General features: G+C 39.8%; 1 protein-coding gene across 1 annotated transcript; it reads right to left on the reverse strand.

Moving 5' to 3' along the window:
• Window positions 1-3,200: 3,200 nt before the first annotated feature.
• TENT5D (terminal nucleotidyltransferase 5D) lies at window positions 3,201-4,376 on the reverse strand (the record flags this gene model as incomplete). Its single annotated transcript, XM_080652939.1, has 1 exon — window positions 3,201-4,376. One exon carries the CDS (start codon window positions 4,374-4,376, stop codon window positions 3,201-3,203), a length of 1,176 nt encoding a protein of 391 aa, XP_080509065.1.
• Between the last annotated feature and the right edge of the window lie 10,200 nt (window positions 4,377-14,576).

A 14,576-nucleotide genomic window follows, 5' to 3' on the forward strand; every position in this document is an offset into this window, starting at 1 on the left:
ATATAAGCCACAGTAACTTTGTCTCTAGACTTCATTTCTTTCTTGCCTCTGATCACTGTGAGCAGAGAGGCATCATTTTAGCAAACAAGAAAAAGGTAGAAGAAATAAATGAAGGAATAAAAACTTGCTTTTCAGGAAAATTAATTACCTGCCTCCTTTTTGTAAACTGCCAAGATTACAATTTGTATGCCCCTTTTACAGAGGTACACTCCTTGACTTAGTAAACAGGCACTGAATATCATATAAATCTCTTGACAGCATATGAAACATGGTCCTCTACATTTCTAAAGCAGATAACCTCTATGGCATGGTTTCTGTTTTAGGCTATATACTCTTTACCTAGAAGAAGATGATGCCTTTCATGTTAAAGATATATTTAAGTACTTTTAAAAGAAGTATATTTTTAACCTTAAAAACTGTTATATATTTTTTTACTAGCTGACACTATCGGAAAGCATTTTCCCTGAAAATAAAACTAGACGAGATGCAATAAGGTAAGTTATTTTGAGTTCACTGCCAAAACAACTATTGCTTTTCTAAAGCATTTAGTACTGTGTGTCAAAGCTAATTTAACAAAACTCCCAAAACCATAAAGTAATTTATGTAGAAATAATTTTGTTCAAGGAGGTCACATGTAAGGCTTAAAGAACATCATTTTCAATCCTCTTTATTCAAATATCAACTAATATATGTTTGGGTTGACAAATACTACTGGAAGGAGGTGAACATTTGTAAGAGAAAAATTTTTAAACAGAAATTTTAAATGTTAATAGCTATCTAATACCAATTTTTATTAAAATATATTAGAAGTGATTATTTTTCAATTTGGGAATGTAACCACATTTTATATATAAAAGTTTCATTTTTATGTTGTCCTCCTGCTTGATTGAGAGCAAAGGACAGCCTAGCTTAGGGATAGTATCTATATATAAAAAAAGCCTGGAGATAAAGCTATAGTTTCTTCTTTAGTAATACCATTCCCATTCAACAGGTTTGGATTGTCTCTCTTGAGAAAATCTTACATGCCAATTGCAAGCTTTTTTTACTATAGTGGAAACACATGCATAAAATTTTATGAGGAAACAGGACATTCTCCCAGCGGGATTTAAAGCTTTTGGAGGATGCTATAGGGAATTTGCTTTTTAGGGAAAAAGTTCAAATTCTCAATAAGACCACAGACAACAGTGTGGTGATTGTCAGGTGGTGGTGAGTGGAGGTGGAAGAGGGGATAGGGGCGATAAATGGCGATGGAAAAACATAAAATAAAATAAATTTTAAAAAAGCTTTAAAATTTTTCAATAGGACCAAAGGAAGCTAAGTGTGCACATGGGGGATAAGTTATTCCCCTAAGCTTCAGAATTGTGCTATTCAGCATAAAATGCTACTGTGGAAAATATTGAACCTTTGCCTGTAACTCATCACTATCATAGTTCTTTTATTCTTAAATACTTTCCCAATATCTTTTGTTTTTTTTTGTTTTGTTGTTGTTGTTCTGTTAATATAGCATATACTCCTTCAGTTTTAGGTACATGCACTTTCACAAACTGAACACTTAGGGCAGAAATATTACTCATTTTTAGCCAATACATTATGTCAATAGATTACAGAATTTTCTCTTTAATAAAGCATTTATTAATTCTTTATTTGTCCCAAGCAAGGAGATGAACCCATGTTATACAGCCTCAGCATTGTGTGACTAATATATGTATATATTTATATGTGTGTATATACATACATTTTAAAATATGACTCTTTAAAAATATATTGATACCCAGTGGTGTCATGGTACAAAACACCTGAAAAACATTAGTTATTTGAAAATGCCATATTTGGTGTACTTCTTGTGTCCAATACTATAATACAGAGAAGACAGATTAAGAACAGTCTATAAGTGACAAACTCAGAATATGCCTGCTGCATCATATTATGATGGAAAAACTTGGAATGGTTAATGAAAACTGACATGGAAATTGATAAAAAATCAGAATCAAGTAAAAATATTGAAGTTTTCCAATGGCGTTATCTATATTCATTCAGGACAGCTCCCATTATGTCATAGCAAATAATATTTGTCATTTTCTTCATTATACAAAGAAAACACTGTTTTATTACCACTGGTAGATTTGATAGCAGTATATTTGATGTACTGAGCTGATATTTAGATACTGGATAAATACATGCAATTGTTGAGTAAATTAGTGTTATGGAAAAATTCACAGAGGAGGCACTTGACTGGCATGTTAGTAACTGATCTTTGGTAAAGGCAAAATAAAAAGAAAATGCTTTATTTAGTTATATTTAAAAATATTTTCACTTATTAACACTGAATGTCTCCAAATATATTAACATGTCCCTCAGGTAGATAATAAAAATGATAAATGTCATAACTAAAAACCTCTGCTTAATTTTTTTTTTGCTGTTAGCTATTTAAAGTCTCTTGTTAATAGATGATGATAAACTTTCATATTCAGAGTTGGTAATTCTCATTCTTTTCAACTTATTTGGGAGAAAAATGAAGAAATCTATATAACTGGTCACATTATTGGTTGTACAGCCAGATGATATTATTCTGCAAATCTACAAATTAAGTTAACCTAGTTGATAAATTACTAATGCCCAGTGTTTTCCAGTATCATATTTTTCAGTGTTCCTTCAAACTATAGTAGGAATTTGTATCTAACCCAATTTAATTGAAAAATAAAATAAATGTTTGCAAAGTCTAGGGTTTTAATGTCTTTTATATCTATTGTCTTTGAATTGAGTTATTTCTGTAAAGTATTGAAAAATTCATTGACAGTATTCAACTAGAAAGAAATGAAACGAACATAAAGGAATTGACTGAATATTGGCATTTGTCTTATCTCTGGATTGAAATTATGAGTCTGTTCTTTTATACTTTAATCAGAATGCAGGTATCTCTGATGTATTTATCACAGCAAATCTGAAAGTCATAAGTGGTAAGATTTGAAAATCATTTTAAGTGGTCCACAACATTTGAAAGGTATTATAGCTAATAATCTCTGAAAATCATTTGAAGTGGTCAGTTCACAGATGGTATTTTATTTACTATGATGTTATAATTAATGAAAAAGAGTTGGTAACTCCATACAAATAATAATAGATCTTAAATTTTATGGAATTTGTAAACTTGCTTTTAAGAGGTGTTTAATTAAAGCAAGTTTCTGTTGTATGGGGGGTTTTTAAACCATACCATTTGGCACATTAGGGTACCCTGGTAGGAATGGCCGAAAGAAAATAGGTGCTGGTGGTCCAGATACTATATAAAAAGAAGGATACCCTCTCTCAGGAACAAAGTATGGAGCAGGTTGATAAAAGCAAGTTATATTATTTGTATTGGGTAGAATATTGCGTTCTCCTAGTACTTTTAAAGCCATACTGGTAATCATATCGATTGTTTGTCTTCTTTCATGACGCATGAGGCAAACAGTGCTTTCATCCACAACTCCACGCAAGGTCATAAGGTAGTCATACTTGCTTTTTTCTTCACCTATGAAATGGTTGTGGAGGTATGATTCAATCTTCTTTTGCTGTTCTACTACATCAGGAAAATCAATGAAAAATCTAGAGCACATGTAACGTTCAAGGGTCTTAATTTCTGCCTCACAAACTGGCTTAAAGTCTCGAACCAGCAAGTTGCTGTACTTCAGAAGGCCACCACCTCTAATCTCCTCAGGTTTTCTGGTAGATATAAGCTTGTATTTCAAATGCATCATTGCTTCTTGAAAGTTTCCATATAGGCTTTCAGCTACCACAACAGGATATGACTCTTGGGTTAACTTAGAATTTTTGTCATTGTAGAATTCTAACATGTGATCCAAACGGATTTGAAAAGAATCTACACTAAATTCAAACTGCCGTTTGAGTGAATTCACAAATTTTAGCTCTACATTCTTTCCAGTGTTGTTTGAAAGAGAGATGAGACTCCATTGATCGTGCTTATTGCAAACTTTGACCATCTTCTGCACATATGCCTCTTTCATGATCTTTAGGGTAATCTTTTCCTTTTTTACACCTTTTGGTAAAAAATCAAGTAGACAACCTAGAACTACATCCTTAACAATCTGAAATTCTTGATCATTTGGTAGATCAACTCGAAAAATAACATCCATATCCTTATAGCTAATTCCATTGTGGCTTGCAAGTATGTAACTTGCAATGGAACCATTTAATCGGGTATCTTTAACAATAATTCCTTGCTCTATCAGTTGATCTTTAACAACATTTATGATATGTTTTGGTTTTACCTCCAATGTGGGGAAATTTCCCCTTCCATGAATTGGAATTACTTCATCTAACACTTGATCCAGTATTATAACTTGATCCCAAGTCAGATTACTGAATCCAACTTCAGACATTTTGAAGTCAGTAGGTCAACTAGAAAGCAAGCAAAATATTGAGAAGAAATGTTAGCATTTTGATAGCAGTGTTATACCCAAAGTGTATGAAAAAGTTAAGAATAGACTTGTCCTCAAAATAAATAACATTAAAACTAGGAAGTAAATTATCAATGTATCTAATTTATAAGGGAAATAAAGCTATTTTGATTATGCCAAGATTATTAGAACCATTACTGCATGCAAACAGGCACTCTCAGGGATTTGTTAGAATTATAATTATTTTTATGTAAAATGATGGCCTTTCTCATTATTTACTTATGTAAATATTATGATTGTGTTTGTTTGGTGTTATAAATTTTGTTCATAAGATAATCATAATACATCACTGAGGTTAACTGTCATGAATTTAAAGTGAGATCAAGATAGCATATGTGATGGAATAGCATAATGATGACATTATGTTCAAAAGAAATATATAACATCTTTAAGCCAAAAGCATTGGAGAATTCATCATATATATTGCACAAAAAATGCAAATTAGAATTTAAAAAAAACTTAAGAAAAAAGTGAATTATGAAAATAAATGTGATACACACATTATTACCTACTAGAGGCCCAGTGCACAAAATTCATGCATGGGAGAGGGTGTGTCCCTCAGCCCAGCCTGCACCCTCTCCAATCTGGGACCCCTTGAGGGCAGTCGGACATTCCTCTCACAATCCAGGACTGCTGGCTCCCAACCGCTCGCCTGCCTGCCTGCCTGCCTAATTGCCCCTAACAACTTCTGCCTGCCAGCATGATCACCCCCTAACCTCTCCTCTGCCAGCCAGATTGACACCTAACTGCTCCCCTGCTGGCCCAATTGCCCCTAACTGCCCTCCCCTGCCAGCCTGGTCACCCCTAACTGCCCTCCCCAGCCAGCCTGGTCACCCCTAACTGCCCTCCCCTGCTAGCCTGATCTCCCCCAACTGCCCTCCTCTGCCAGCCTGGTCAACACCAACTGCCCTCCTCTGCCAGCCCAGTCACCCCTAACTGCCCTCCCCTGCTTGCCTGATCGCCCACAACTGCCCTCTCCTTCATGTCATCTTGTGGTGGCCATCTTGTGTCTACATGGGGGTAGCCATTTTGAACCACATGGGGGTGGCCATCTTGTGTGTTGGAGTGATGGTCAATTTGCACATTACTTTTTTATTAGATAGGATGATAGAATGGAGCTGTGAATTTTGGCCCCCACTTTGCTGAGACTAGCTATGCAGAGAAATCTGAGTCCTGCGCGGGACTGATTTTGTAACACCTGCTGCTTGGACCTGTGGCATGAGAGTTCTGGTTCCATGTAGAGCTGGGGTTTTTGGACTGTATCCCCCAGGAAGGATCCCATCAGGGAGACAGATGAGTGAGTGCTGGGCTTTGTAACTGCATGGTGGGGAGGCTGACCCAAGTTCCCTGTGAGTTCAGCCAGGCAACAAAGGAGAGGTAGAACCAGCTGGGCCAGTGTATCTCAGTAGTTGAGCATGACCTATGAACCAGGAGGTCATGGTTTGATTCCCAGTCAGGGCACATGTTTGGGTTGTGGACTCAATTCCTGGTGGGGGTTGAGCAGGAGGCAGCTGATCAATAATTCTCTCTCATCATTGATGTTTCTATCTCTCTCTCTCCCTCTCCCTTCCTCTATGAAATTGATAAAAATGTATTTTTTTAAAAAGAGAGGTAAAACCAGCCTCCTCTTTCTGCTGGCTGGGAACACCATCCCCAACAGGAGACTGTTTAGTTCAGCTCTGTGAAGTCCTGGATACTCCTGCTGGTTACAGTTCTGTGAGGGATGGGAGAGTGGCTCAGAGAAGACATTCCAAGTGTGAGACCCTCAGAGGCTACTATCTGGGACAAGGAGGAAGTGATTAGCTCCATCTTGTGGGCTGCACCTGCAACATTCTCAACTGGAGACTTTTTGATCAATTCCCATAGCAGCTGAAACTGTTCCTGCTGAGAAGATTGCAGAGTGTACCCAAACCAAACCTGCAGCAGGCCTCCTTGGGAACTAGAATTGGAATCTTTGGTAGAGACTGAAGAGTTTGGCTTTGAAGCTGAGACTAATTTCCCTTCATTGAGTGACTGATTGTATAACCTGTAAGCAGGGGGCTGACTTCCCTGAGCTAGGCTAGCCAGAGTCCAACCTAAAGATTCAGGCAACCTCAGGGAGAGAAGAAGTAGCTGACAGGTGTAGGAGGACCTCAGGGAACCTCTATCTGACCATAGATCAACCTCCAACTCTAAACTAAAAGAAGCCAACCCATTTACACAGGTCAAGCAGATGCAGACACAGACTACGAATAGAGTGGGAACAACACAGAGGCAGTCCAAGGCCAGTTACACACAATGTATGACAGTGATCTGCATTTGAAACCCACATAAAAGAACTCAAAAGGACCAAGAACCATCACAATAAGTGGTAGACCTCAGAACACACCAGAGCTTGATCCAACTAGACAATGGGCACACTCAAAGGTGGATCCTGGTAGCCCCCAGAACCTGCTGAGAATAACCCTGACTTGGGGTGAGCTCCGGCACAGCATCTCATACATGGTGATAAAGGTTTCTCTCTATAGACTCCCAGCCTGAAGGGTTAACCATTATGCCACTGAGCTTATCAAGAAACCTCGAGGCTGCACCTGCACAGCAATTTGCACACCATGGTCAGGGTTGAGCATCAGAATTAACCAGTCTGAGGATAAATCCCAACCACAAAAGGGCCATCAACACTCAAGACCCAATTACAACAGGAGGGTCCAAAAACCCACACAAGAGATGTTCCTAGAGCACCCAATTCAGAAGATCAAGGAGACTGCACCACTGGGAGCTATAGGACACCTACAACAGAAGGTCACCACACCAATATGTGGAGTCATAGCAGTCCTATCTAAAACAAAGAAACAAAGAGACAGTTAAAATGGGAAGACAAAGAAACTGGCCCAAATGAAAGAACATGAGGAAACTACAGAAACAGAGATAAAGGAAATGGAGGCAAGCAATTTATCAGATAGAGAATTCAAAGTAATGGTTATACGAATGCTCAAGGAAATTAGTAAGAAAAACAGAAACCATAAAAAATAATCAGGTGGAAATGAAGAATGCCATATCTGAAATACAGAATACACTGAAAGGAACTGCCATTAGACTGCCTGAGGCAGGTGATTGAATTAGTGAATTAGAAGAAAAAATTAAAAAATATCACTCAATCAGAACAGAAATAGGACAAAATATTTTAAAAGCAGGAGGATAGTTTAAGGGAACCTTGGAACAACATGAAATGTAACAATAACCACATCATAGGGATAATAGAAGGCGAAGAGATCAAGCAAGGGATAGAGAACCTGAAAACTTCCCTAGCCTGGTGAAGAAAAATGTCACACAAATTCAGGAAGCCCAGAGAGTCACAAATAAGATTAATACAAAGAGACTCATGCCAATGTCAGATCCACATCATAATTAAAATGGACAAGAGTTAACAAAAAGAGAGAATCTTAAAGGCAGCAAAAGAGAAATAATCAGTTACCTACAAGGGAGTTTCCATAAGGCTGTCAGCTGATTTCTCAACAGAAACACTTCAGACCAGAAGGGATTGGCAAGAAGTATTCAAACTAATGAAAAGCAAGAACCTGCAACCAAGCCTGTTCTATTCAGCAAAGCTATCATTTAAAATTGAAGGTGAGCTCAGCTGGCATGGCTCCGTGGTTGAGTATTGACCTATGAACCAGGAGGTCATGGTTTGATTCCCAGTCAGGGCACATGCCCAGTTTGTGGGCTCAATCCCCAGTGGCAGGCAGTGCACAAGGCAGCCAATCTCTTTCTCATCATTGATGTTTCTATCTCTCTGTCCCTCTCCCTTCCTCTCAAAAATTAATTTAAAAATATTTTTAAAAATAAATAAAATTGAAGGTAAAATAGTTTCCCAGACAAAAGAAGTCTAAAGGAGTTCAATACCACTAAACCAGCATTGCAAGAAATGTTAAAGGGACTGCTTTAAGAAGAACTATATATGGAGAGGAACATAGGCATAAAGGAAAAAAAATGGCAATAAATAAGTACCCATCAATAATAACCTTAAATATGAATGGATTAAACAAATGGATAAGCAAACACGACCCATATATATGCTGTCTATTAGAGACACACCTCCGAACAAAAGTTACACACAGACTGAAAGTGAAGGAATGAAAAAAATATTCCATGCAAATGGAAATGAAAAAAGGCCATAAAAGAGACAAAGGAGGTCACCACATAATAATAAAGGGATCAATCTAACATGAGGGTATAACCCTTATAAACATATATGCACCCAATATAAGTGCACCTAAATATATATATAAATTTTGGTACAACATGAGAGATCTACAGGCAGAAATACAGTCAGGGTAGGGAACTTTCATACCCCATTGTCTACAATGGATAGATCTTCCAGACAAAATATCAATAAGGAAACAGTGACCTTAAACAACACACTAGATCAGATGGATTTAAATGAGATCTAAAGAACATTTCATCTCAAGTCAGCAGAATATACATTCTTCTCAAGTACATATAGAACATTCTCAAAGATATACAACATGTTATGGCATAAAAGAAGTCTCAATAAATTTAAGAAGATTGAAATCATATCAATCATTCTCTGTGACCACAACAGCATGAAACTGGAAATCAACTGCGATAAAAATCCTTCAAAAATATTCAAACACATGGGGGCTAAATAGCATGTTATTAAACAATGCATGGATTATCAATGAGATCAAGGAAGAAATAAAAAATTACCTGGAGCCCTAGCTGGTTTTGCTCGGTGGATAGAGCAGCAGCCTGTGGACCAAAGGGTCCTGGGTTTGATTCCAGTCAAGGGCACGTACTTGGTTTCAGGCCCCTCCCTGGCTCGGAGCCTGGTCAGGGATCATGCAGGAGGCAACCAATAAATGTGTTTCTCTCACATCAATGTTTCTCACTGTCTTTCCCTCTCTCTTCCACTCTCCTTAAAAATCAATGGCAAATATCCCAAGGTGAGGATTAACAACACAAAATTACCTGGAAACAAACAAAAATGAACACACAACCATGCAAAATCTATGGGACACAGCAAAATAGTCCTGAGAGGGCAATTCATAGTATTATAGGCTTACCTCAAGAAGCAAAAAAATAAATATCTAGTAAACAATTTAATCCTATGTTTAAAGAACTGGAAAAAGAACATCAGGAAAAGCCGAAGTAAGTAGAAGGAAGGAAATAATAAAGATCAGAGCAAATAGAAAATAAACAAATGGGACTAAATCAAAACAAAAAGCTTCTGCAAAAGAAACCATCAACAAAATTAAAAGGGAACCCACTGTATGGGAGACCATATTTGGCAATTATCATCCTATCTAATAAAGAGGGAATATGCTAATTGACCATCACTCCATCACAAAGGTGGCTGCACCCTCAGCTGAGGCCAAGTTCCCATAAGGAGCCTTAACGAGCAATCAGCAGGGACCTGAGGCTATGCCCTCCCCTGCCCCCATGGGGCTTGACAGGGGACCTCAGGCCACGCCTCACACCTGGCAGGGCTTGACCGGGGACCTCAGGCCGTGCCCCCCGCCCCAGCACCAGGCCAGGGGACCTGAGCCTGCGTCCCCCTGCCTGGCTGGGCTTGACAGGAGACCTCAGGTTGTGGCCCCCACCCAGCGGGGCTTGATGGGGAACCTCAAGGTGTACCCCCAGTGCTGAGTTGGGGGAACTCAGGCCATGCCCCCACCCAGAGGGGCTTGACTGGGGACCTGAGGCTGTGCCCCCTTCCTGGTGCTGGGCCGGGGGACCTGAGGCTGTGCCCCCCCACCTGGCGGGGCTTGATGGGGGACCTCAGGTCATGCCCCCCACCCAGCGGGGCTTGACAGGAGATCTCAGGCCATGTCCCCCACCTGGCAGGGCTTGACGGAGGACCTCAAGGCATGTCCCCTGCCCTGGTCTGGGCTGGGGGACCTCAGGTCACACCCCCGTCCTGGCACCGGGCCAGGGGACCTGAGGCTATACCCCCTGCCTGGCAGGGCTTGACAAGGGTGGGACTCGCTGGGTCTGGATCTAGCCCAATTGGGGGGGGGGTGCGGCCGGGTCTGGGTCTTACGTGATTTTGAGGTGCATATGGGTGGGTGGGGACTTGACTCTGGGTCCCGTGGTGAGCCCCACCCAGACTTTGACAGGAGGAAGGTTTTCATATACATTTTACTAATTTTCTTTCATCTCTGACACTTCTGTTATAGAGAAAGGGCAAATAGCAATATTAAATTATTTCCTCTAATTAATCCCCTTTTAATGTGCACGAATTTCATGCACTGGGTCACTAGTATATAATAAACTCCTAATATGCAAATTGACTGAACTGCAGAATGACCAGTGAAATGACTGGTCACTATGATGTGCACTGACTGCCAGGGGGCAGACGCTCAACGTAGGAGCTGCCCCAGCCTGCAGGCTCAAGGCCAACCAAGGTGGGTGCCCGCAGAGGTCCCCCCAATCGCCCCTCTGGTTGCCTCCCACAGAGGGAGGTGACCCACTGTGGTGGGGCAATGAGGGGGTGGGGCCAGCTAGTAAGCAGCCAGCGCCACCCCTGATCACCTCGCCGGTTGCTTCCTGCACAGGGAGGTGACTGGCGGCAGTGATGGGGGTGGGGGTGGGGCTGGCAAGCGGGTGGTGCCAGGCTGGCCAAGATGGGTGCCCATGGGGGCCACTTGATCACCCAGCTGGTTGCCCCACAGATCAGCCCTGATCACCTGCCAGGCCTAGGGACCCTACCCATGCACAAATTTCATGCACCAGGCCTCTAGTAAATCTCACAAAGGGTTAATATCCAAAATATATAAGGATCTCATACAACTTAACAAAAGGAAGACAATCCAATTAAATAATGGGCAAAGAACCTAAATAGATACATCTCCAAAGTGGACATACAAGAGACACATTAAAATGCTCAATTCACCAATCATCCAAGAGATGCAAATTAAAATGACAATGAGGTACCACATCACACCTGTCAGAATGATTACCACCAACAAATGAACTAATGAAACATGCAGGTGAGGATGTGAAGAAAAAGGAACCCTAGTAAACTGTTGGTGGGAATGCAGACTGGCACAACAATTATGGAAAAGAGTATGGAGTTTCTTCGAAAAATTAAATATGGAACTGCCATTTGACCCAGTGATCCCACTTCTAGGAATATAGCCTAAGTAACCCAAAACACCAATCAGAAAGAATAAATGCACCCCTATGTTCATTGCAGCACAATTTACAACAGCTAAGATCTGAAAACAGCCCAAGAGCCCATCAGTAGAAGAGTGGATAAAATAGCCACGTAACCTTTACACCATGGAATACTATGAAGCAGTAAAAAGGAAGTATCTCTTACCCTTTGTGACAGCATGGAGGGACCTGAAGAGTATTATGCTAAGTGAAATAAATTAGAGAAAGACAAGCATCACATTATCTCTTATATGTAGAATGAACAAAATAAACTAATGAACAAAATAGATCCAGAGACACAGAAGCATGGAAAAGACTGTGGAATCTCAGAAGGAAGGTGGGGGTGGGGGTACGGGTGGGAAGAGATTGACCAAAGAACTTGTATGCATATATGCATAACCTATAGACAGACAATGGTGTGATGAAGGCCTGGGGTGGGGGGCAGGTGCAGGCTAGAAGGGGTCAATGGGGATAAAAATGGGACATCTGTAATACTTTCAACAAAAAAGATTTGAAGAAAAGATCAGAGCAGAAAAAATGACATAGAAACAAACAAACAAAATAGTACAAAAGATCAATGAAACCAAAAGCTGATTATTTGAAAGGATAAACAAGACTGATAAGCCATTAACCAGACTTGTCAAGAAACAAAGAGAGCTGACCCAAATAAATATAATCAGAAATGAAAAAGGAGAGGTAGCAACAGACATCACAGAAATACAAATGATTGTAAGAAAATATGAACAATAATATGTCAAAAAATAGATAACCTGGGCGAAATGGACAAATTCCTAGAAAAATAAAATATTTTAAAACTGAATCAGGAAGAATCAGAACACATGAATAGAGAAATAACAACTAATTAAATTGAATCAGTAATTTAAAAACTTTAAGCAAACAACAGCACTGGACATGATGGATTCACAGATGAATATTATTAAACATTCAAAGAAGTAACACCTATCGTCCAAAAACTATTCCAGAAACATCAAGAGGAAGGAAGACTTCTAGGCTATTTTTATGAGTCCAATATTATCCTAACAACAAAACTAGATAAAGGCACAACAAAGAAAGAAAATTATATTCCAATATCCCTGAGGAATATAGATACTAAAATCCTTAACAAAATATTAGCAAATCAGATACAGCTACACATAAAAAAAAATCACACATCATGATCAAGTGGGATTTATTCTGGGGATGCAAAGTTGGTACAATATTTGCAAATCAATAAATGTGATACATCACATAACCAAAACAAAAGATTAAAATTCCATGATAATATCAATAGATGCAGAAAAAGCTTTTGATAAAAACCAGCACACATTTTGGGTAAAAACTCTCAGCAAAGTGGAAATAGAAGAATCATACTTCAAAACAATGAAGCCCATATATGACAAATCTACAGCCAACATCATACACAATGGACAAAAACTGAAAGTGTTTTCCTTAAGATCAGGAACAAGACAAAGATATTTGCTTTTTTAAAAAATATTTTTATTGATTTCATAGAGGAAGAGAGAGGGAGAGAGAGATGGAAACATCAATGGTGAGGGAGAATCATTGATTGGCTGCCTCCTGCACATCCCACACTGGGGATCGAGCCTGCAACCCAGGCTTGTGCCCTTGACCTGAATCCAACCCAGAACCATTCAGTCCCCAGTCCAATGAGATATCCATTGAGCCAAACTGGCTAAGGCAGGATGTATGCCAGGGGTCCTCAAACTATGGCCTGTGGGCCACATGCGGCCCGCCAAGGACATTTATCCGGCCCACCGGGTGCCGCTGCCTGTCCTGCTTAGCAGCCGACTCGTCCCGGGCCCGCAGTGCGCACAGGAATTTGTTCATAGTTTTTTTTTTAAACTATAGTCCGGCCCTCCAATGGTCTGAGGAATTTGTTCATAGTTTTTTTTTTAAACTATAGTCCGGCCCTCCAATGGTCTGGCCCCCTGTTTAAAAAGTTTGAGGACCCCCGATGTATGCTTTTAGCACTGTTATTAAACACTAGTGGCCTGGTGCACGGATTCATGCATGTTGAAAGGAAATTAATTAAAGAAATATTATAATATCTCTATTTACCCTTTCCCTATAATAGAAGTGTTAATAGATGGTCTTCAGACATATTCTGCCAATGATGCCACTTTCTTTCCACTTCAGAATGTCAACAAAAACAACTAAATTCATGATTGACAATGATAGATCGAAACACACATGTGCGATTGGCACCAGCAAGAACTTTATATGTATCATGCATGCGTGAGTCAACGTTTATTTTTAAATTGCCAGTGTGCATCATATGTACCAGCTGGTCAGTTGGTCAGACAGTCAGATGGACAGACAGTCAGTCACTTAGCTTTTTATATATATAGATAGTACTGGAAATCCTAGCCACAGCACTCAGAGAAGAAAAAATAAAAAGCATCCAAATTGGAAAGGAGGAAGTAAAACTGTCATTATCTGTACACTAGAGGCCTGGTGCATGTTATTCGTGAACTCAGGGGGTGGGTGGGTCCCTCAGCCCAGCTTGTGCCCTTTTGCAGTCCAGGAGCCCTTGGGGGGTGTCTGACTGACGACAGCTTAGGCTTGCTCCAAGCCGTCAGTCGGACATCTTTAGCATTGCCTCAGAGGCTCCCCCTGATGGGAGCACTGACCACCAGGGGGCAGCTCCTGTGTTGATCGTCTGCTCCCTGGTGGTCAGTGCACATCATAGCGACCAGTCGTTCTGCTGTTTGGTCAATTTGCATATTATCCTTTTATTATATAGGATGATATGATATTGTATATAGAAAACCCTAAAGACTCCACCAAAAACTACTAGATCTAATAAATGAATTTGACAAAGTTACAGGATCAAAATTTTACATGCAGAAATAAATGGCATTTTTATATACCAAACATAAACAATCAGAAATAGAAAATAAGAAAACAACTGCATTTACTATTGCAGGAAAAAAACACACCAAAAAA

The sequence above is a fragment of the Plecotus auritus genome (assembly GCF_963455305.1).
Source record: "Plecotus auritus genome assembly, chromosome: X".
In the NCBI taxonomy this organism is placed as follows: Eukaryota; Metazoa; Chordata; class Mammalia; order Chiroptera; family Vespertilionidae; genus Plecotus; species Plecotus auritus.